General features: G+C 22.8%; 4 protein-coding genes across 4 annotated transcripts; 2 read left to right on the plus strand and 2 right to left on the minus strand.

Annotated features, from left to right (window-relative positions):
• The first annotated feature begins 326 nt into the window (after nucleotides 1-326).
• LOC122717423 lies at nucleotides 327-7,618 on the plus strand. Its single transcript, XM_043941465.1, has 21 exons — nucleotides 327-440; nucleotides 901-1,063; nucleotides 1,170-3,031; nucleotides 3,123-3,236; nucleotides 3,307-3,459; nucleotides 3,764-3,930; nucleotides 4,007-4,085; nucleotides 4,176-4,358; nucleotides 4,434-4,572; nucleotides 4,655-4,748; nucleotides 4,830-5,032; nucleotides 5,099-5,297; nucleotides 5,375-5,623; nucleotides 5,683-5,802; nucleotides 5,901-6,043; nucleotides 6,128-6,314; nucleotides 6,390-6,477; nucleotides 6,571-6,699; nucleotides 6,786-6,935; nucleotides 7,029-7,118; nucleotides 7,196-7,618. Exons 2-21 carry the CDS (start codon nucleotides 913-915, stop codon nucleotides 7,361-7,363), a joined length of 4,668 nt encoding a protein of 1,555 aa, XP_043797400.1. The 5' UTR covers nucleotides 327-440; nucleotides 901-912; the 3' UTR covers nucleotides 7,364-7,618.
• A 1,348-nt stretch (nucleotides 7,619-8,966) lies between these two features.
• LOC122717426 (programmed cell death 6-interacting protein) lies at nucleotides 8,967-14,097 on the minus strand. The gene is made up of 15 exons (XM_043941467.1): nucleotides 13,879-14,097; nucleotides 13,428-13,543; nucleotides 13,030-13,157; nucleotides 12,415-12,693; nucleotides 12,239-12,340; nucleotides 11,915-12,137; nucleotides 11,710-11,833; nucleotides 11,328-11,505; nucleotides 11,108-11,269; nucleotides 10,836-10,979; nucleotides 10,545-10,760; nucleotides 9,939-10,088; nucleotides 9,720-9,858; nucleotides 9,474-9,659; nucleotides 8,967-9,417 (listed from the first exon to the last, which is right to left on the minus strand). The coding sequence occupies exons 1-15, from the start codon at nucleotides 14,073-14,075 to the stop codon at nucleotides 9,311-9,313; spliced, it is 2,451 nt and encodes an 816-aa protein (XP_043797402.1). The 5' UTR covers nucleotides 14,076-14,097; the 3' UTR covers nucleotides 8,967-9,310.
• A 637-nt stretch (nucleotides 14,098-14,734) lies between these two features.
• LOC122717435 (transmembrane and ubiquitin-like domain-containing protein 1) lies at nucleotides 14,735-17,002 on the plus strand. Its single transcript, XM_043941488.1, has 4 exons — nucleotides 14,735-14,849; nucleotides 15,378-15,695; nucleotides 15,770-16,076; nucleotides 16,202-17,002. Exons 2-4 carry the CDS (start codon nucleotides 15,398-15,400, stop codon nucleotides 16,626-16,628), a joined length of 1,032 nt encoding a protein of 343 aa, XP_043797423.1. The 5' UTR covers nucleotides 14,735-14,849; nucleotides 15,378-15,397; the 3' UTR covers nucleotides 16,629-17,002.
• Nucleotides 17,003-17,804: 802 nt separating this feature from the next.
• Nucleotides 17,805-22,089, minus strand: LOC122717420 (isoleucine--tRNA ligase, cytoplasmic). The gene has a single exon (XM_043941461.1). It carries the CDS (start codon nucleotides 21,849-21,851, stop codon nucleotides 18,111-18,113), a length of 3,741 nt encoding a protein of 1,246 aa, XP_043797396.1. The 5' UTR covers nucleotides 21,852-22,089; the 3' UTR covers nucleotides 17,805-18,110.
• Between the last annotated feature and the right edge of the window lie 462 nt (nucleotides 22,090-22,551).

Below are 22,551 nucleotides of genomic sequence, written 5' to 3' on the forward strand. Positions count from 1 at the left end.
TATAAATAATAAATTTTAATACTATTTTTAAAACTATTTCAAATATTGATAATTTTACAATTATATAAAAACTTATTATATTATATTAATGAAAATAAATATGTATATAAAATTGCATAAAAATGACATGTATAATGTCTATTATCTATTAATATAATCAATCACTATAATACTCCGATAATATAAATAATTATAAAAATACTCTTCTTTGAACACCGGAATGTAACATAACGCATGCGCAAGTTACTACATACATATATCGAATAATCTATCGTGCGGTACGATTCGTGCCGTGCCCCATGCCTTGTTACAATGTGAGAATGGTGTGTAAAGGTGAAGTGTACTGGTTCGAATCATGTTTCACAGATTTTTAGATTAATTATTATATTTTTCAATTGAATATTATTTTTAATGTAGAAAAAATTCTTTAGTAAATTTTGGTAAGTATTTATAAAAAAAATGAAAAATCATTAAATATTAAAATTATGCGACAAAGTATTATACATATATACTATTTAACCTTATTTTGTTATTAATACGAAAGTATGATTAGTATTAACTTTATATACTTTAATTATTTTTAATTAGTTTTAATAATATTTTAATAACATTCTACATGATTGTCTAAGAAATGACAGTTTTTATAGGATTTTAGAATAGAGATAATTTATTTCATCATCAAATGTTCTATGTTCAAATCCAACTCGTATAAATTTTTTTTTAATAAATTATAGAAGTTTTTTTTTGGAATTTATTAAATATTAAAATGTTCTAAAAAAATAATAAAATATACGTGAAATTTTAAATTAAATATAAAATTATAAAATAATTAAAAAAATTAATTAAATATCCCCTATAAAATATATCATGTATATTTTACATAAATTAATTTTTATTTAGATTATATTAATAATGAGTAAAAAGACTGTGAATATTGACACTTCATCTGATAATATGAATTCATCTATTAATAAATCCAATCAATCATCTAATAATACAAAAATGTTTATCCTTCCTCCAAATGTATTACAAAATATTTGTCTTAGTAACTCAATAGAAAAAGGTAAATTAATCAATTATTGTCATTATTTAGATTTATAATTTAATTTAATTTATAATTTAAATTTAATATATATTAATTATATATATAATTTAATTTTTTATTATAGGTGAAAGTATAATGTCTGCTTTAGAATTTATAAAAAAAGATAATAATATAAATGCTATCAAAATTCAAGAACATAAAAATCTTGAGATTTCTACATCTATTGCAAATTTAAATTCAAATATTGTAATAAAACCAACTACACTTATAAAAATTAATAAAAATAATTCAGCAGATAATGCAGATAATGAAAGCTTAAAAAATACCACAGAAGTGCCTAAAATTAAGACAAATGAAGAAAAGTCTGTTTCTAAAGCAAATCGTACAAAACAGATGCAAAATCTTCATAATAATATAAAAAAAGAAAAAGACAGCACAAAAGTAAGTAACTCAACGAATGTTTCAGAAAATCAAAATACATTAGAGAAAGTAAAATCTACTGCTGAAAACTCAAAAAATAATCAAACTACCTCAAAGGATGTACCAAAGTCTCAAAGAACAAATACAAGATTTGAACAAAATACTAATGAAAAATATTTAAATACAAATTTAGAAAAAAATAAGACAGAAAATATATATGAAATGGATGAAAATTTACTTGATAAATCTGAATGTATTCATCACAACAAAAAAACTAAATTTGATGGTTATATTATAGAATATAAAAATGAATGCACAAAAGAAACAACAACTTCAGATAAAAAAAGAAAAAATATTCCTAATAAGGATTTAAAACAAGCAATAAATTCCGATACTTCTTTATCAAATAGAATTGAAACAAATGAGAAAAAAGTTTTTAATGAAAAATATGTGAAACAAAAAATTGAAGATAAAAATAATGAAAAAATTATAACTACATTTGATTCATATGTTTCTTCTATTTCTATCACACCAGCTATAACAAAAAATTCACTGCCTTTGAATTCCAGCAACAATTCTGGAAATCATTCTAATATTACAAGTAATGTAAAGCATTTGCAAAACAATAAAAATATAATAAATAAAAAAAATTTGAAAGAAAAACATTTGAAAAATGTAGAGCTAAATGATAATAATTGTAGTAATGAAGTACAAATAAAATCAATAAATACCTCTGTAACTGAATGTATTCCTGTAATAAACGAAAGCTTAAAATCATGTGTAAAATCAGAAAATCTAAATGTTAAAAATACAGGTATTAATGAAAATAGAATAAATTTGTCACTCATAACACCAGATATTTCATTAAACAAAACAAATTTTAATATAGAATCAATAAGTCAAAATGATAATAGTCAAAATTTAATAAATACACCCCCAATAAGAAAAAGAGGAAGACCTAAAAAAATTATATTTACATCTGAAAAAACTATGGACATTTCAAATAAATTAGAAGAAAACTTAAAAGATTCACAAAAACTTAATGATGTTTCTATTCCAGAAACAGTAATTCATAATAGGAGACATAATAAACATTTATATAATATTAATAATAATGATGGCTTAAATAATAATAATAGTACTAAAGATAACATTCCAATTTCAATTATTGTTGGAAAAAGAAATAAAATAACAAGTACATCTTTAGATAAAGCAGAAGAAGAAGAAGAAGAAGAAGAAATTGCAAATAATAAAAGAGGAAGAGGGAGAGGAAGAGGAAAAGAAAGAAAAAGAATAGAAAGAGAAGAAAAAAGAGAAGGAACAAAAGGAAAAGAGGAAGAAGAAAGAGGAGGAGAAAGAGACAGAGGAAGTAGCAGAGGAAGAGGTAGAGGTAGAAGTAGAGGTAGAGGTAGAGGTAGAGGTAGAGGTAGAGGCAGAGGCAGAGCATCATCTCATTCTACATTGGACACTGAATATATACAAACGTTAAAGGGACCAGAAACTATTATGGAAGAAATAAAAAAAGAAAATTCAGATGAAATGAATGCTATTGTTCATACATCAGAAGTAAATTTTATATAAAATATTAAAATATATGTATATTTATTTTATTTTTTGTATTATTTCTAATTATATAAATATATATTTATTAATTTAGGTAGATTTAGTAAGTTGTGCCAAATGTGAAATAGATATGTTAAAAAATAAATGGGATTCACATAATTTACTTCATCATAACAATATGAGTTGGATAAAGGGTGATAAACCTATGGTAAATATGAAACTAAAAGCTTTAGTAAATTTATTATTCTAATATTTTATTAAAAAATTCTATATTTCAGGATTATGAAAGTGATATTAAATTATGGAGAAAGATTTTAACATCTGCAATTAAAAAAAAAAAGGGTCATTTGTGTTGTGAAAAATGTGGAGCTGTAAAACGTAGTGTGAATGGTTTTATATCTCATATGCAATTTTGTGGAAAATCAGAAGAAGTATGTACAATTTTTTGTAATTATTAAAATTAAAATTTCAAATATCTTAAGATTAAAATAAATGATATCATTTGTGATTGATGCATATCGTAATTTTTAAAAATAATTTTCCTATCAAAATTTATATTAAAACAAAACAAAAATTGAAAAAAAAAATTAATTAAAAAATATATTTATTTATTTTTTAATAACTCAAAATCGATTTTATTAAAGGAATAATTAAAATATATATATATATTATATATATATACTATGTATATAATAATTATAATTATTATAATTGTATTATAATTTTATATACTAGGAAAAAAAAGCTTTGATGGTAACTTGTCCAATTTGTGGTGCTGTTATGATGCCATCTTCTATGGAAATACATGAAAGAACTCACAGATTATCAGAAAAAAATAAAGTAACAGAAGTACAGTTATGTACTAGTGATAATGAAAAAGTAAAACGTAAAGCTGCTGAAAAGTAAGCTAATATATTTGAATTGAAGATTTTTAATAATTTAATGTAAATAAAAATACTAATAATATTCTAATTACAGAGCAGTTTCAAAAATTTTAGAATTTTCTGAATTTTTCAAGGATAACAGTCCACCTCCTGAAAAGAAAATGAAACTTCTGGTATATAATTATTTTATAATATATCTTTATAAAAAAATCTTATTATTAATCTTGTATTATATGAATAATTATATAAAATTAATATTATAGAAAAGTTTAATCAAAATACCCAAACATAAAATGCCTATTCCATCTGTGTGGAAATGCATATGGAAAAAAGAATTATTCTCAGTGGGAGTAACAAATTGTCGTCATGTAGGTTGTACTTATACATGTACTTCTATTGAAGATATATGTAATCATTTTAAAAATTGTAACTTCATTCCTGAAAAGGTATAATAATTATAATAATATTAATTGTTATTTTTATTACAATCAAAACAGTTAAATATGATGATTTTATTACAGTCTTATATATGTAAAATATGTAAATTTTCAAGTATATCTTATGAAGATGCAACAAAGCATGTAACAGCAAAACATATATCAACAGAAGGAATCGATAGATATTCCGATTTTGAAGAAGAAGATTATAATTCAGATGAATGTAAAAATAAATTTTATTGTAATGTAAAATTAAAATTATTAAGTTTCTAAGTTACTAAATTTCATGATTTCTTTTTGAACAGTATTTTTCACGATGAAGTTTTTGGGCAAAGAACAATATCAAAAAATTCGATGGACAGGAACATATTTACCTGCTATACGATGGACTATGGAATTGTAAATAATTATATTTTAGAATTAATATATCTTTTTATATAATATTTATATATTTATTAATAATGTTATTTTTCTTAACAGTGAACAAAAAAATTATGAATTTTATTTATTTAATGATTATTTTCCAAATCAATTCATGTTATTAAACAATATCGATATTCTTAAATATTTACCAGAATTAAAAGTTTCCATGCGAACAAAAAGAAAAAACATATCTGAAAAATTGTGTGATACAGAAATTCCATGGAAGCAGTGGAAACGATTTGAGGGTGGTTTGGATGAAGGTATTACTTACCTACATACTGTTTCATAGTTATATATATATATATGTTACATGAATATTTTTTCAGGTACTTCAATTTTTTTTACTGGTGGTCCAGTGTGGGCATTAGCTTGGCTACCTATTCCATCACCAATGTATTCTAAAAAACCTCATCAATATATTGCAATTAGTACTCATCCAACAATGGCAAGTGAATATACTATTGGAAAATCATACACTGGACATAATATGATACAAATTTGGAGTGTTGGACATTTAGATCATGAGTTAGTAATAAAAAAACAACTTAATGAACTAGAAACTATATAGTTACATTTTTTCAAAATATATTCTTTTTTATTAGAACTGATAGTAAACAAGAATCTCCTGCTTTATCATATGTAATTGTACATAACAACGGTACTATATGGTGTTTAGAATGGTGTCCTTCTGGATGTTATCAAGATGAAAGTTTAGATAATTATAAAAAAGAAAATCCTTGTAACCTTAAACGAATGGGTTTACTTGCAGCAGCTTGTTCAGATGGAAATGTACATATTTATTCATTACCCTTTCCAGAGGAGCTTAAATTTAAAAAATCTATAGAAAATGAGTAAGTAGAAAATTTGTTCAAATTATATAATTTTCTTGTCTTTATTAATATTATTATAGGTGGCCTATATATTCCACTGATCCAATAATAACATTAGTTGTAAACATTGCAATATATGATAATAATGGTCAAACTTGGCAATGTACTAAGTTGTCATGGACAAAAGAACATGGTCATAAGTAAGATTTTTTCATAATGTATTTCTATATTTCTATGTATATCTATTATTTTATAACTTTATAATAACAAAATTATATCATTTTTCTAATTTTTTTAGTACCATTGCTGCAGGATTTTCAAATGGTTACATAGCTTTATGGGATTTAACATACAAATCACCATTATCAATGCAAAAAAGACAAAATACATATTTCATAAATGCATTTCAGCATTTTTATGCTCACAGTAATGCTGTGAGTAGTAAGTACATTTATTCTTGTTTTTTTTCTTTTTTATAAAAATTTAAAAAATTGTAATACTATAAATAAAATATTATTTTAATAGTGGTAGCATTAATTCCATATAATGGAGGAAGATTTTTGGCTTCTGCTAGTTTAGATAGATCATACAAATTTTGGAATTTAGAAAATATAAATACTCCACAAACTAGTGTGCAAAAAACTATTATAGTAAATGGTGCATGGATGACACATTGGCCATGTGCTGTCATTAGTTTTGATGATGCATTAGGGTAATTATTAAAAAATTAAAAATAATAAATTCATAATAAAATATATTTGTTATTATTATTTTTATGTTATTGTAGGAATCAACATACAAATTCTCATTTAATTCCATTAAGAGAATATAAATTCAAATATTATCCTACATTAGGATCAAATTCTTCTACATATGTAAGTAATTTCAGAAATAAATATTATTTAATAATAAATTGTTTTTAAATGTTCTAATAATATGATTTAAATTTTTACTTAAAAATTTTATAGGCTTTAGCCGTTTCTGATTATGCAAATAGTATTGCACATGGTACATTAGCAGGAGAAGTTCAAACATTATTTGCACATGAGCTTGTATATGAAACGGCTCTCGAAAAAGCTTTATTAAAAAAAAGCAAGGTATTTTTTTTTTATATTAATATGTTTGTATTAATATTTTATATTTTAAATGCTCACATAAAGTTAAATATGAATGATTCTCCTAGTTGAGTTCATTTATTAAAATAGTGGACTTCTCAGAAGATAGCATGGATGATGAAAAACGCAATAAAAATCCGAAAGATCATCGTTACATGCCAGAAACTTATGATGAATGTCAAGATCGATTCGGTATTATTTTTTGTGATAATTTAAAAGTAAGTATTTTTGATAATTTTTATTATGCTATATATAAATCATAAATTTTATTCTTTTATACAAATAATATTTTGAATTTGTTATATTTAAAGGAAAATGAACAAATAATGTTCAAACGAATGTTATATGCAGAAGAATCAGAAGTTCCAATTGAAGAATATCCATTTATGTCAGTAAACAGAGTATGTATATATATGTATGTACATTATTATTTTAATTTACTTTAATATTATAATTTTATCTAATATTAAAATTTTAGATATCTTGGAATCCGAATGCATGGAGTTATTTATGGATGGTAGTTAGTTACCAAAGTGGTTTGGTAAGATTATTAAATTTTAAATATATGTCAATGTCGTCTGAATTACAAGCACTATTACCGCGACATGTAGAATCTATGCTTAATAAAGCAAAGATTATAACATAAGATTATTGCTAATTCAAAAAAAAATAATCTTAATTTATACTATGCTAAAATCAAGCATAATGAAATTGATAATGATTGCTTGTTATTAATATGTAGTAAATTATTTTTTATAATTTTATACATATTAGGACTGAAACGCCAATGATTGAATAAGATTTATTGTTATGTATATATTTAAAAAAATATTTAAATTGTATTAATATGTATTTAAACTTCTTAGGCCATTTGATTGTACATATTTTATAATTTCGAATATTTAAAAACTGAAACGATTATTATATTATATTAATAAACGAAATCTTTTGCAATTTTGGATTATTATTAATACAAACAATTTTAATTCATATTATTTTTTACGCTTATATATATTTATAAGCACAAATAAGATAGTTATAACACAGGATATAAATGCAGAATATATATAATAGATAGAAGTACAAATTAGATATGTAATGCTTTTTCATAACACAGAAATTTAAAAGTCATTTGATTCTCTTAATATTTTAATATCACATATGAAATGAATTAAAAATTCAATATATAAAAAATATAAAAAATGATTATAATCGTAATCGTGATTGGAATTAAAATTTAATTTGACATTAATACAAAATTAATCAGATGTTAATAAATTAATGGAATAATTTAATGATGTTAATAAATAATGGAATAATAATAAGCAAATATATATATATTATTAATCAAATCAAATAATATAGATATATAGATATAACTTAAATTTAGAATTAAAAAAATTTAATCAAAAAACATTTAGTATTGTAGTTCAGTAATAGTAAATTTTATTGTAAGGGACAAATAGATATATAAAAAATAAGTATTTTTAAAATTCAAATATTTCGCAGGTAAGTATATGAAATTTTATAAGAATTTTTCTTTTTGAAAATGCTAGAAAAAATTTTATTATCTTTATTATATAAATTGTAAATATTTATTACAATATTGATCAAAATATTATTACAATATACTTCAATATACTAATAACAATATATATAAATAAATTTAGCTTTAATTATGTTATATTTAAATTCATTTTTATAAAAAAACCAAATTGATGTTATTTTCATTGTATTATAATAAAAAATACAAACGTAAAATAATTATATCAAGAAAAAAAGACAAGAGAAAATCATATCTTACTAATTTCAATGATTTTAATATTAATATCATAAAGGATAAAATATATTGAATGAAAGGATTATTCTTTGCTTTATACTACTATTTATATTCAAGATTTCAAAATCAAATTTGAATTCAATATTTCAAATATTTAAATAATAAAAGTTGAATATGTAAATACCCAAATTAAATATATCATAAGTGTATATTTAAAATTCGATTCAAACAATAATAAAACCTCAATTTTTATAAAATTTATCTTAATGAACACATTAAAAAATTTTACATATTTTTTTATGCTGATTTTAATTTTATTTATAATAAAAATTGTTATAATATACATTTCTAAAATAAAGTACACAATTATAAATGTAGTACTTATGCAGCAAAATACTATATAGAGAATTCATAAAACTATATGTTTATAAATACAAAAAAGATTAAAATATCAATAACAATGGAATAATTACGATTGTTAGAATTATTATGTTATATTATGTTACAAAATATATTTATAAATTGCTCTTTTTTTTTTCTTGAAGCATGATTTAAAGCTTAATATATATCACGTATTGATACATTCTATAGAAATTCAACTGTAATAAGTATCAATAACAATCAAAGAATATAATTTGTTCAAAATTAATTCAACATATAATTTTTTTTACTGATCAAAATTGGACAGATTAAAACATATTTCATATTAATTTCCACAATATTATGTCATATACATTTTTCTCATTCTTCCAATTGAGTAAATTCCACATGACTATTTTGCAATCACAGTATATATAAAATATTTTTTGCTTTTCAAAATGGATGTCCTTGATGAGAATGTTGATTACCGCCATAACGTGGAAGAGTCGCATATCCACCATAAGGAGCTGAAGGCATACCTTGATACGGATTATAAGTTCCTAAAAATAAAGTGAAAGTTATATAACAATGAATGATTTCGCATTTTTTATATTACCTTGAGTGGGATAAGGCATTGTTGCGTATGGATTATATGTTGTAGGCATAGGAGGAGGGATATATGCAGGATATGGTGTAGTAGGACCAGCTCCATAAGGTATAGGCATTCCTTGAAAATGTGTAGGATATGGTAATTGCGATGTTCCACTTTGTTCTGTTCCCGATTGCTTTTGTCCGGACATCCCTACATTTTTAAAATTAATTATATAAATGTAACTTTATTTATAAAATTATAATCTCATACCTGCATGATGAGATAAAATGTTAGAAGGAATTGATTCAGTTTTACTCAAATTTGTTGTCAAATCCTTTAATAGTTCCTCTTTTTCCGTTTTCCGAGCGAAACAAAAATCTGATATTTTATTTTGGAAGACTACTAATAACTATGAAAAAAAAATTAAAAATATAATTTTAATATAACTAATTTAATTTATAATTTAATAAAAATATAATTAATATTTACCTGTGTTAAATCATTATAAAATTTAGCACCTTCATTTAAGTTACCTTTCAATTCTTTAAATGCATCATAAGCAGCTGCTAGTTTACATAACATTGTTTCTCTTGAACTACCACTACCAGATTGTTCAGCTGTAAATTCTGCATGACACTTCTAAAATTTTGAAGTTAAAATATAAGATATTAATATATTTGTAAAATATTTTTATAACAAATTTTGGAGATCGAACACAAAAATATCGGACTTAATAAACAAGTTATGAGCAATTTAATTTTTTTTTTAATGAAAATGAAGATAAAAACAATATAATAAAATCAAAATACTTTATTTCACTTTATTTTCATTTCGTTTGGTCTAAAATCAATCGAATCTTAATCGAATTTTTTATATTATCGATATTATTATATTAAAAACTTTGGTCTCTAAAATCAATTGATAAATCAATTACTTAATAGATACAATAACTTAATAGATAAATCTCAATCAAAATTTTTATATTATCAATATTATTATATTAAAGACTGAAAATCTTTGGCTTCTAGAATCCATTCTGCAAAGCTGTCGTAAGAATATATATCTTATATGTAGTTAATATAAAATGAATATTACCTGAATTTCAGCAATCAATTGTTCTTGATGAGAAACACTATCTCTCACTTGTTTTTGTAAAGGTCCATATGTTTTTCCTATACTTTCTATTGATAAATTTGGTTCATCAATCCCACCATCTTTTGCAAGTGCTGACAAGAATGTTGTTTTCATATCAGTAGTAGCAGATTTTAATTCACTTTCTATAGCATCACGTTCTGTTTTGATTGTTTCAACCTTGGAAAAAAATCAATATTGATACAAATAATTTAAGAAAATGATTAAAAACAATATTATATATAAAATACATACATCTTCCATTAGCTTTCTAAGTTGAATAACAGTATTACTTTCCTGAACTGCTGATCCAGTTGGTACAGCATTAATTAAATCATTTTCATTTAAACTCAAAATTTCTATACCTTCTTTATGATTTTCATATTTCTCACGTACAACCTTCAAAATATAATTATAATTATTTAATTATTTTAAATCAATATATAATATATCAATATATACAATTACGAATATATTATTAATGAAAATATATATATATATATATATATATATATATATATTTATACCTTATCAGCTGCCACAGCATTATTAATAATTTCACGATATTTTCGAAGAGTAATATTAAATTGTTCTGTTAAACGACTACTAGGAATTCTTGTCCACCGATCTTTGAATTGTTCTCTTAATTGATCATCAGATTCGCGCTCTTCTTGAAGCATTCGTTCACACTAAAAAAAATAAAAAATTTAATAATTTACATGAAAAGAAATTTGAAAATTTTTTTACCTCATCTAAAAGTTCTTTATTTCTTTGTAATAAATCAGGTAATTCTTTCATAGAAGTTTCCAATGCATTAATTCCACCTATTTCTTTTACATGTTGAGCTTTTTCTAATACAGATTGAGGTAAATCAGTTCCACTTGTATCTTCAATAGCTGCTGGTAAATTTAAACTTGCTAATACACTAAAAATATAATTGAATATAAATTATAAATTTAACATTTAATAAATTAAATATTATATATTATACTAACATATAATATACAATTATACTACATATAATAATATAATTATATAATTATATATTATAATAACAATAACATTAAATATTATAATAACATATATAATAATAACATATAATTTTTAAATAAATTTATAAAATTAATACCCATTTAGAATTTGTGTCATTTCTCGTAATTTAGATATTTCTGAGTTCACTAATTCATTACGACGAACTTCATAAGATGATAATGCTTGATGTACACTAACAGGTAATAAATCATTAAAAAGATCTAGAAAAATAAAATATATAAAAAATAATTATATTTAATAAGATAATTTAAGAAATTTAATATTATATATATAAAAAAAACCTTTAAAATTTGAGCTGAAAATTTCAGGCATTGATATTAATTTTGCAACACAAGCTTTACCAACTGGTTCCAAAGATTTTATATCAGGTATTCTTTCATGATAAATAAAATCATTATCTTTTTTTACTTCTGTCAGATTTCTTTGAGCTCTATTAGCATAATCTTGAAATAAATGAGGTTTATTTGAACGTTGTTGCGCAGCTTTAAATAACTCAACAGAACGCTAAAAATATATATTCTAATTAATTTTAGTTTATTTTTATAATTATATCTAGATTATTTTCATGATTTTCATAATTATATTTTTTAGCTTTTAAGATTTACTTCTAATCTAGCTATTTCTTCTCCAATTGACTTATTATTTTTGCATACTAATGATTGATAAAATTCAGTCATTGCACGATATCCAGCTTGTTTTCCTGCAATCTATATTATTTCATTACAATTATTTACATATAATTATATGAATTCTGTATATAAGTAAGATTATAAATTCATACTAAAGGAACCCATTCTTTATCCCAAAATGCCCGAAAAATCTCCTTTTGAAATAATTTTAATGCATCTGCATATAATTCTTCTGCTTGAGAAGCTAATCTAGCAATAATTCCATCTTTCATAGCATCATGAATTGCCTTATATACAAATATTTCTTGAGCTTGAGCAAGCATCAATGCTGATAATGCACCCAATGTTTCTGGACTAATATCTGGTGTTGGTTCTTGTTGAATAGCCATCATAACATTTGCTTTAAGATAATTAAAGATACCAGCAGATTGCTATAATTAATAATAATTAAGTAATTATTTTTTAATAACTTCAATGTATAATCAATGTATAATATTTTCATGGATTTTTATAATTTTTAAATATATTATATATATTATAGAATAAGATTTTAAACAATTTTTTCCTATGTATACTATCATCAATCAGTTTTCAAAATATTTGCAAACAATAATTGCTAATAATATTGAATTTTATCTATTTATTTATATATACAACATTATTATATGGATTAAAATTGAAATATTTCAAATCCATTAAAATCCATGAGAAATTAGTTTATTGATCAATTTATTCATTATAATATAATTAATGGAATTTATATTTACTTGAAACAATTTTGCAGCTAGTTTTAATCCTTCATCACTTTCTAAAGATTGTGCTGCTGCAACTGAACTTTGTAAAGCAGCAATATTAAATAATACACATACTTTTTCATATGATAATGTACTAATGGCTGAAAATATCAAATATCATATCTTATTTTAAATATGAATGTTATAAAATAAATATCAAAAATTTAACTTTAAATATGGGGCCAATCTAAAATGACCTTATCTTATCTATGTATTTATTAATCACTTAAAATCCAATACAGACAATAAAAATGATATAAAATGAAATATAATATATAAAATATAATATAAAATAAAATGACATAAAATGATATAAAAATGATATATTAAAATATATATAATTTTATAATAATATATTAAAAAAATCTTACTCAAACTGAGTTTTCCACCAAATATAGTACGATCAAATGCATCTTTCCATTTAAATGGAATTTGTAATTCATGGGCAGGTATCTTGCCTTCTAATGCACATAATTGATCATAGTAACTAAACAAAAGAAAAAAATTTTTATCTAGGAAATGATTATTAATTGAAATAAAATTTTATATATTGTTAATAATAATTAGTAATTATATTCATTATATTTTAAAAAATAAATGTTCAAATATTATTCTATTAAATTACATTAAAAATATAATTTAAATACTATTAATCATATTATTTATCATTTTAAAAAATTATCTTATTGTATTATATCTTGTAGTATTTTATAATAAACACATTTTTAAAAAAATAAAATCCAATGTAAAATATTATAATATTTTTTATAATATTTCTTATTATACTATTTTAATTAATAATTACTTAAAAATGACTCATACCTGTATATAACCTCTAAAGAACTTTCATATTTCTCAAAAGCTCGCCATAATGCATTGTTTCTTAATTTACTAAAATCTGCAATTGCTTCTGTATAATCTTTTTGATTATTATATGTTGATTTAATAACATTTGTAAGCGGCTTAATTACATCAACGTCAGACGGTTTTTTTAATGGCACTGCGATTAACTCAGCCATTTTGACGTGTAACTGAAATCGAACTAAATACTTATTTACTAATCTTACTTATGTACTTATCTACTTATATCTAACGATAAGATATTTTATATTCATTATATATATAATTAATATTATGACACATGATACTTTTATAATGACATATATATCTATTTTCTGTTTTACATAGTAAGCAAAATTTTTTAATTCAAAATTTTTTTAAATTTAAAAAATAATATATTTATAAATTTAATAAGTATAACATGGCATATTATTTTTCTATTAAAAAACTATTTTAAATATTAAATTTATTATCGTTTTTATTTATGTTCACAAATTTATCTTCTATAAATAATATATTTAATAATATTAAATTTTCAATAAAATAATATGATATAAATATAAAAATCTACAATAAATGATAGATATATTAATTTATTTAAAATTTGTTAAACAAGCAAATAAATATATATAAGAATATATATATAAGAATATTATTATTATATATATATTATTATAATATAATTCATTATCATTTTGTTTTGTACGACATGAACATAAAAAATATTTTGATTAATAATTGTCCATTTGCATATTATGTTTTTTGAAGTCATAAAAAGAATTCGCGCCTTGTAGAGTTGCATATTTTTATTAATTATATGAACTAGATCGCGTATGTCGCTGGTTGTCATAAATTATCTGCGTCATCTTTAGATATTTGCAGATGAGATTTTTATAAGTGATTTTAGCGAATCTTTAATTTTCTTCTGTTGTGTCTAATTCATAAAAATTAAGGTGAGGATAAATAATTATAAAAGAGATAAAGGATTATATAGCGATGAAAATTTTATTTTATAAGATAAAAAAAACATATGAAATTATATTATTTCTATGCATGTATATTTTTTTGAGACGCATAATAACATTCGTTTATTATATTAAAAAAATATTAAAAAATTAATGCAAATATATTGTAATTTTTCAAGGTGTTATTTGTCTTATCTTACACATTTGTTCCTATGCAATAACTTATACAGAAAAATACTATTGATTTCATTTTAAAGATATTGAAACGAAATCAGGGTTATTTTTTTTTATAAGTATATGCATATAAAATTTAAAAAAAAACAATAATATTGTTATTTTATACAAAGTTAAATAATATAATTTTAATTGTTTCTTATCATTAAAAGATTATTGCAATAAACATAATCATAAATATACATATTTTTCATAAATTATTCATTATTACAAAACATTATTTATTTTTTCACTTATTATAACAATATTATTTTTTTTTTTACTATATATTTCTTTATACAGGTTAATCTTACATCATAAAAATGACTTTAATCGAGGGTGTTGGAGATGAAGTGACAGATTTTTTTATAGTTGTGGCTGTTCTCTTAATAGGATGGCTTGCATGGTATTCTACAAGTATTACAGATCAACCATTAATCCGCACAGTACTTGTATTACGTCGAACACGCACACGTCTTGCTGAACTTAGAGCTAATCATCAAAATGCAAGCTCATTTACACGACCTCCAAATTTGGAGGTAACTGAAGAAGAAACAATAGAACCAATTGCAGATGATAATAATGGCAATTCACAAGCTTGTCCTGAACCATCTATTGCAGGTGATATGTCCTATTTAAAATACTTCTAAGAACATAATAAAAATATTAGAATTATTTATTATTTGTCACAATAGACACAAATGAAGAAATTTCTCCTGACACACATAGAACATCTGAAGCAACAGCTACAGAGGAAGTACTTATTGAAGCTATGGATTCATTTAATAATGATTGTGCAACAAAATTACAAAAACAAACCAAATTAAGCTCTTCTAAAGAAACAAGTATATCAACATCAACATGTAATGATTCTATAGAACATGAACATGAAACTCTTTCAACAACAGATGCTAATGAAATTAGCATCAAGCTTAAGTTTATAAATGATGATCAAAAAATGGTTACTGGTAGCTTAAAAGAATTGCTTGGAGATTTTAAAAGGTATATTTTAATTTTTGTATACTAAATAAATATATAAAATTTATTAATTTATTAATTTTATTAATTTATAAATAAAATATGTAATGTAACATAATGAAATGAAATACATAATTACATATTTTCAGGAGGCATTTTCAAACAGAGCTAGATGCACAAAAATTAGTGCGTTTAGTTTTTAATGGTCGAGTACTGCAGCCTGACAATCAAACGTTGGAAAGATGTGGCTTATATAATAATTGTGTAGTTCATTGTTTGGTTCATCAACCACGACCAAATCCTGTATCATCTCAAACATCAACATTAGATAATTCATCACCAATTTATTTTAACCCTCAATCATTTTCTGATATTCCTGTTGGCACAGGAATTAGTTCTGTGCATAATGAATGGGATTTGAGTAGACCATTAGTGGTCATTTTGACTGTCATGTTAGGTTTCGCTTGGTATTCCCGATATCATTATGCTCAATTTTTTACCGCGAGTACAACTCTCGCATTATATGCACTCACTGCAATTTTCGCAATGTCAGTAGCTTTAATATTATGTCATTAGTTAGTAATTTTTTTTCAATCAACAATGCAACATCAGAAATATTGCGTGAATTTATAGCAAAGAAACAGTTAAAGACATTATTTTGAAATATGATTTTGTAAACATTAACGTGTGTTTTCAGTGTAACATCATTTAAACACATTGGTTCCTGACATAAAAGAGAACGTGAAGGGTTATTGTGATTTTTATCAATGTATAAAGGAATTCATATGAATAATATATCAAGTATACTTAGATAGTATGGATTTGCATTTCAAATTTTAAATCAATTTATCTGCATTTTTTCTTTTTTTTAACTCAAAATTTTAATTTATATATTTACAAAGGAAATTTCCTTGGATTTATAAAAAACTATGATTATAAATGGGAACGTATTTAATATTAAATTTATAAATTCGAGCAATTAATATTTTGATAACTAGCCAATATTTGTTCATTTAAATATATTTGCGAAATTAATTTTGATAAATATTATTCATTTGTTGAATTAGTCATAATAAATGTTATAAATGACAATTTGCAATAATGCTATATCATTTTCAACAAAAAATTTATTATATATTTACATATTTATAATATTTTTATGGAATTTAAAAATTACTATTGAATTGATCTATATATATCTTAAACTTGAATATACTATGTATAACTATTATAAATTGCAATTATTGAAACAAAATTATTATACTTTTTATAAATCTTCCAAAATTTCTAACTTTAGAATGGAAATTACGTAATACTAATGTTTTTTGGAGCATTATTACTGAGCATTATGAATTGTTAAAAAAAAAAAATAAAAGTTATTAACAATGTGTATATATACATATAACTTATAATGTATTAAGCAATCATAAAATTATAATTTATTAAAACATACAGTTTATATTACTTTCAAAAAAGGAAATTTGTTACTTTTTCTGACAAATGATGTCGATTTATCCTTATTTCTGTAATAGACTGTATTATAGTGGTAAAAAAATCAAATTATATAATAATATTACAATTTTTATTGAATATGAAATAAATAGTTATTTATTTGATGTTTTCATGTATTAACATATTTCATAGTTCAATTGATTTTATGTAAATAAAAATTTATTTTTCATCCATGAATTTAACAGAATTAAAAAATAAAAAAAAATTCTCAATTCAATGAAAAAAGGTATATTTATATACTATATAGTTTATAATAATAATCTTTTATTAATTCTTAATTATAAAAATGATGTAATTACATACTGTTTTCCACAAAATTGAATGATTTATAAATTCTTATATAAAATAAATAAATATAATATGTGAATAAAGTTACCACCAATTCAGAATTGGTATTTAAATATACAATGTATAGTTCGTAGAATTAATATTTAATATGAATTTCAATTTAAATTTGAATGAAATTATTAAATTTTGAAAAACATTTTAAAAATGATGTACGTATGTAAAATAAATAATTAATGAAAAATCACTTTTAAATAGAAATTAACTTAATTGAAGTGTTTTTCCCCAAAATTCGTTTAATACCTCAGGTATAGGTTCAGAAATATTAAGTTTATTAAAAAAAATATTTAATTGTTCTTTTAACATTGCATTATTTAAATTAAAATTTCCTTTTGGATTTTCTAAAAGAATAGTACCTTTCCCTAAAATGCTATTGATATTAATAAATTTACAAACAGGATGTTTTAATACTGAAAATGATTGAGTTATAACTAAACCTACTTTTATTACTTTTATTGTTTGTTGATGCAATGATAAAATATTCGTTTCTTCCGATAGTGGTTTATTATCAACGTATAAATTATAAGCACAACCATAAATACCAAATATTAATTGAATTTCATACTTTAATTGATTATAAGAAATAGGAACTAATGTGTTAGGAGTTTCTAATAATACAGTTCCTATACAATTAGTTGCACCAAATCTTGGTTTTATGCCTATAAGTTCAATATTTACGTATTTTAAAAAAGGTTTTACATTGTTTTTATCATTTTCAATATCAGGTTTTACTAAAATAAGTTTCATGTCAATATTTTTAATTTTTTGCATTTCTTCTATGATTATATTTGCATTATTTGACATTTTCGATATATTTTCTTGTGGAGTTTTAGTTGCATTTTCAATAAATTCTTTATGACTGATAATTACTTTTGCCAAATTACTATTTTGATCTTGTATTTCATAATATACAATGGCTTCATCAGATGGAACTAATTGAGCTTTCTTTCTTAGCTTCTGAATTCTATTGATTATTTCTCTTGCCATTCCTTCATTATGCATGTTTTCATCAGAAGTAACATCTAATAAAATTAAAACATTTCCTTCACTATGAGCTTCATACTGTTTTGACAATTTTTCAGCTGCTGGACCTGTGAAACTAAACATAAGTCGTAAATCTTGTTCCTCTAATTTATGACCTTGTATAATAATTTCTTTTTTTGCAACAAAAATTTGCAATTCTTCATCAGAAAGTTCTTTAATAGCTTGAGTAACAGATTTAAATTCTCCTTTAAGACGAGCTCCAAGTATTTTATGATCTGGTTCTGCTTTTAATTTAACACCATATTTTTCCTTATTTGTAGTAACAGTTAATTCTTTTATATTAAGTTCCTCAAGAATATATAATTCCAAAGATTTTATTTCTTTCAATACTTCAGCATCTTGATGAATTACTACAATTTCTGGTAATGGATATTTAACAGGAATTGTTTTTCTATCTCTTATAACACGTCCTAATTCAATTACAGTTTGCATATAAGATACAGCCTTTTCAATTTTTTCATCTATTAATTTTGAATTAGATTCTGGTATCATTTGATAATGAACACTGTCCATATTAGCTTTAGATGGAGGAAGTAATTTAACCAAACGTTGAAACATAAATTCTGTTAAAAATGGTGTAAATGGTGCATTTACACGTACCATTATATAAAGAACAGAAAATAAAGTTGTCAAAGCTTGTTGACAATCAATTACACCACCATCTCCCTTTATACGTTTTCTATTCATTCTTACATACCAATTAGTAAGATTATCTATATATTTTATTAAATGAGGAACCACAGTATATAATTTATAAGCATGCATTTCTCGTTTAAAAAATTGTAATAATGTTTGTGTAAAAGATAAAATCCATCTATCCATTATATTACTAGAACATACATTTTTAAAATCATCATATACAAAAGTAATTTTTTCTTCTCTTTCAAATTTTTCAATATTTTGCATTAAAAATCTAAATGCATTGTACCAAGGTAAAAAAACATCTTTTATAATATCTCTAACTCCTTCTTCTTTAAAACGCAGATTTTCTGCTCTAACAACAGGAGAATTAATTAAGTATAAACGAAGAGCATCTGCTCCATATTTATTAATAATTTCCACAGGATCTGGATAATTTTTTTTACGTTTAGACATTTTTTGTCCATCAGATGCAAGTATTAAACCATTAGCTACCAGATTTTTAAATGGAGCTTTTCCGAAAAGAGCTGTTGATATAACTAAAAGAGTATAAAACCATCCACGAGTTTGATCAATACCTTCACCAATAAAATCAGCTGGGAAATTTTCTTCAAATTCTTTCTGATGTTCAAAAGGATAATGCATTTGTGCATATGGCATTGATCCAGATTCAAACCAACAATCAAACACTTCAGGTATACGTTGTAAAGGTGAGTATCCTGGTCGTTTTGATGGTATAGTTAAATGATCTATATTTTCTCTATGAATATCTGTTATTTTTGTATTAGTTAATTCTTCTAATTCTGCAATACTTCCTACACATACAATTTCTTGTCCATCTTCTGATATCCACAGAGGAATTGGATTACCCCAATAACGGTTTCTACTAATAGTCCAATCACGAGCATCTTTTAACCAATTACCAAATCGTTTTTCTTTAATATAATCTGGTATCCAATATGTATTACTATTTGCTGCAAGAAGTTTATTTTTTATAGCTTCCACTCTAATAAACCATGAAGGTACAGCTTTATATATCAATGGTGTATCAGATCTCCAGCAATATGGATAACTATGTTTAGTAGTGCCATTATGAATTAATCTTTTATGTGTCTGAAGATACTTAATAATATCTTTATCAGTATCTTTTACATATTTTCCAACAAAATCATGTACTGGTTCTATAAAACATCCACAGCTATCAATAGGACATATAATTTCTTGATCTCTTGTTATTACTCCACCTTCCAAACAACATCGATAATCATCTTCTCCAAAATATGGAGCTTGATGAACAATACCTGTACCAGTTTCTGCTGTGACATATGTATCATTTAATATTATAAAGGCACCCTTCTCTTTTAAATTTTGAAAATATGGAAAAGGAGGATTATAAATCTTTCCTTTTAAATCACATCCTTTCCTTTTACCTTGTATAGTATATAAATCTTTAGATTTGTAAATAAGTTCTAAACTTGATTCTAATATAATATAAATATTACCAGATGCATGATCTTTAACTTCTACATATTCAAAAATAGGATTACAGCAAAGAGCCAAGTTGCTGGGTAAAGTCCAAGGTGTAGTAGTCCAAGCAAGAATATAAACACCTGGTTCATCTACTAATGGGAATGATACAACTATGGAAGGATCAATAACATCTTTATAATTTTGTCCTGATTCAAAATTAGATAAAGGTGTATTACAACCAGTGGAATATGGCATTACTTTAACACCTTGGTATACAAGACCTTTATTGTATAATTCTTTAAAAACCCACCAAATAGATTCCATATACCAAGGATATAATGTTTTGTAATCATTTTTAAAATCTATCCATCTACCAATTCTACCTACAATTACTTCCCATTCTGTTGCATATTTCATTACAATATTTCGACATTCTTTATTATAATTTTCTATTCCCATTTTCATAACATCATCAGGACCTTTTATATTCAATGTTTTATCGATTTCAAATTCGACAGGTAAACCATGAGTATCCCAGCCGAATCGTCTTTCCACATGATAACCAGATTGATAAGCATATCTTGTTACAATATCTTTTATTGTACCTGCAAGTATATGTCCATAATGAGGTAATCCAGTAGCAAATGGTGGACCATCATAAAATGAATATTTTGGTCTTCCTTTTGACAATTTTAAAGAATTCTGAAACGTATCACATTTTTTCCATAATTCTAAAATAATCTCTTCTTCTTTCGAAAAATTAATTGTTTCAGGAAGTTTTTCTTTCATGTTTATAATTATAAAATTTTAATAACTAAATAATAAATATTTTAGAAAATATTTAGTACCAATTGGTACGTTGATGCAATTATCGAATTCAAAGTGTCATGTATTAAAAGAAACACGTTATCAAATTACACGTAATGAAATTTTAGAGGTTAGCGCTGATTTGAAGCACGTGTTTCTATAAAGGTGAACATAGCATTCAAATTCAAAGAATATATTTTTTGAATTTAATATTTTTAAAAGTCTTTTAATATATACAGAAAATTAAAATTTAATTTAAATATATGTATATATAAAAAATTTATATAAATATTTTAATAATTAAGCTATTTTATTAGATATACAATCAATCATAAAAGTCACTATCTTAAAAAAATTCACATTTCCGAAAATTTTGATTTTTAATAAAAGTTTGTATGTAAAACATAATATAGAATATAATGAATTATCAATGAAATAATTTTTTTGATCAATGAGAAATCTGAGAGATAAAATTAAATTTTAGCAATTTTTCATGTTTTAAATATAATTTTGTTTGGGAATTTTTTTTTTATAATAGTATAATGTTAAAAATTAAATATTTTTTATTTGAAAACTTTTATTCTATTTAACATAATTTTATTCTATTTTATTTTATTTAACATAATTTAATATTTAAAAAAATAAAAAAATCATTAAAACTTTGATTGTTTATTTTACTTTT

The sequence above is a fragment of the Apis laboriosa genome, unplaced genomic scaffold (assembly GCF_014066325.1).
Source record: "Apis laboriosa isolate Shangri-la unplaced genomic scaffold, ASM1406632v1 scaffold50_cov145, whole genome shotgun sequence".
NCBI lineage: Eukaryota > Metazoa > Arthropoda > Insecta > Hymenoptera > Apidae > Apis > Apis laboriosa.

What these genes read in the sequence shown, in the direction of transcription:
- LOC122717423 (XM_043941465.1), top strand. Translation starts at nt 913, where the DNA reads ATGAGTAAAAAGACTGTGAATATTGACACTTCATCTGATAATATGAAT. An exon ending in TAGTAACTCAATAGAAAAAG is followed by an intron (nt 1,064 to 1,169) that starts GTAAATTAATCA and finishes TTTTTATTATAG; the next exon opens with GTGAAAGTATAATGTCTGCT. An exon ending in GATCAAATTCTTCTACATAT is followed by an intron (nt 6,478 to 6,570) that starts GTAAGTAATTTC and finishes AAAATTTTATAG; the next exon opens with GCTTTAGCCGTTTCTGATTA.
- LOC122717426 (XM_043941467.1), bottom strand. Translation starts at nt 14,075, where the DNA reads ATGGCTGAGTTAATCGCAGTGCCATTAAAAAAACCGTCTGACGTTGAT. An exon ending in ATAAAGAATGGGTTCCTTTA is followed by an intron (nt 12,341 to 12,414) that starts GTATGAATTTAT and finishes GAAATAATATAG; the next exon opens with ATTGCAGGAAAACAAGCTGG. An exon ending in TTTATAATGATTTAACACAG is followed by an intron (nt 9,859 to 9,938) that starts GTAAATATTAAT and finishes TTTTTTTCATAG; the next exon opens with TTATTAGTAGTCTTCCAAAA.
- LOC122717435 (XM_043941488.1), top strand. Translation starts at nt 15,398, where the DNA reads ATGACTTTAATCGAGGGTGTTGGAGATGAAGTGACAGATTTTTTTATA. An exon ending in TCCTGAACCATCTATTGCAG is followed by an intron (nt 15,696 to 15,769) that starts GTGATATGTCCT and finishes TTGTCACAATAG; the next exon opens with ACACAAATGAAGAAATTTCT. An exon ending in TTGCTTGGAGATTTTAAAAG is followed by an intron (nt 16,077 to 16,201) that starts GTATATTTTAAT and finishes ACATATTTTCAG; the next exon opens with GAGGCATTTTCAAACAGAGC.
- LOC122717420 (XM_043941461.1), bottom strand. Translation starts at nt 21,851, where the DNA reads ATGAAAGAAAAACTTCCTGAAACAATTAATTTTTCGAAAGAAGAAGAG.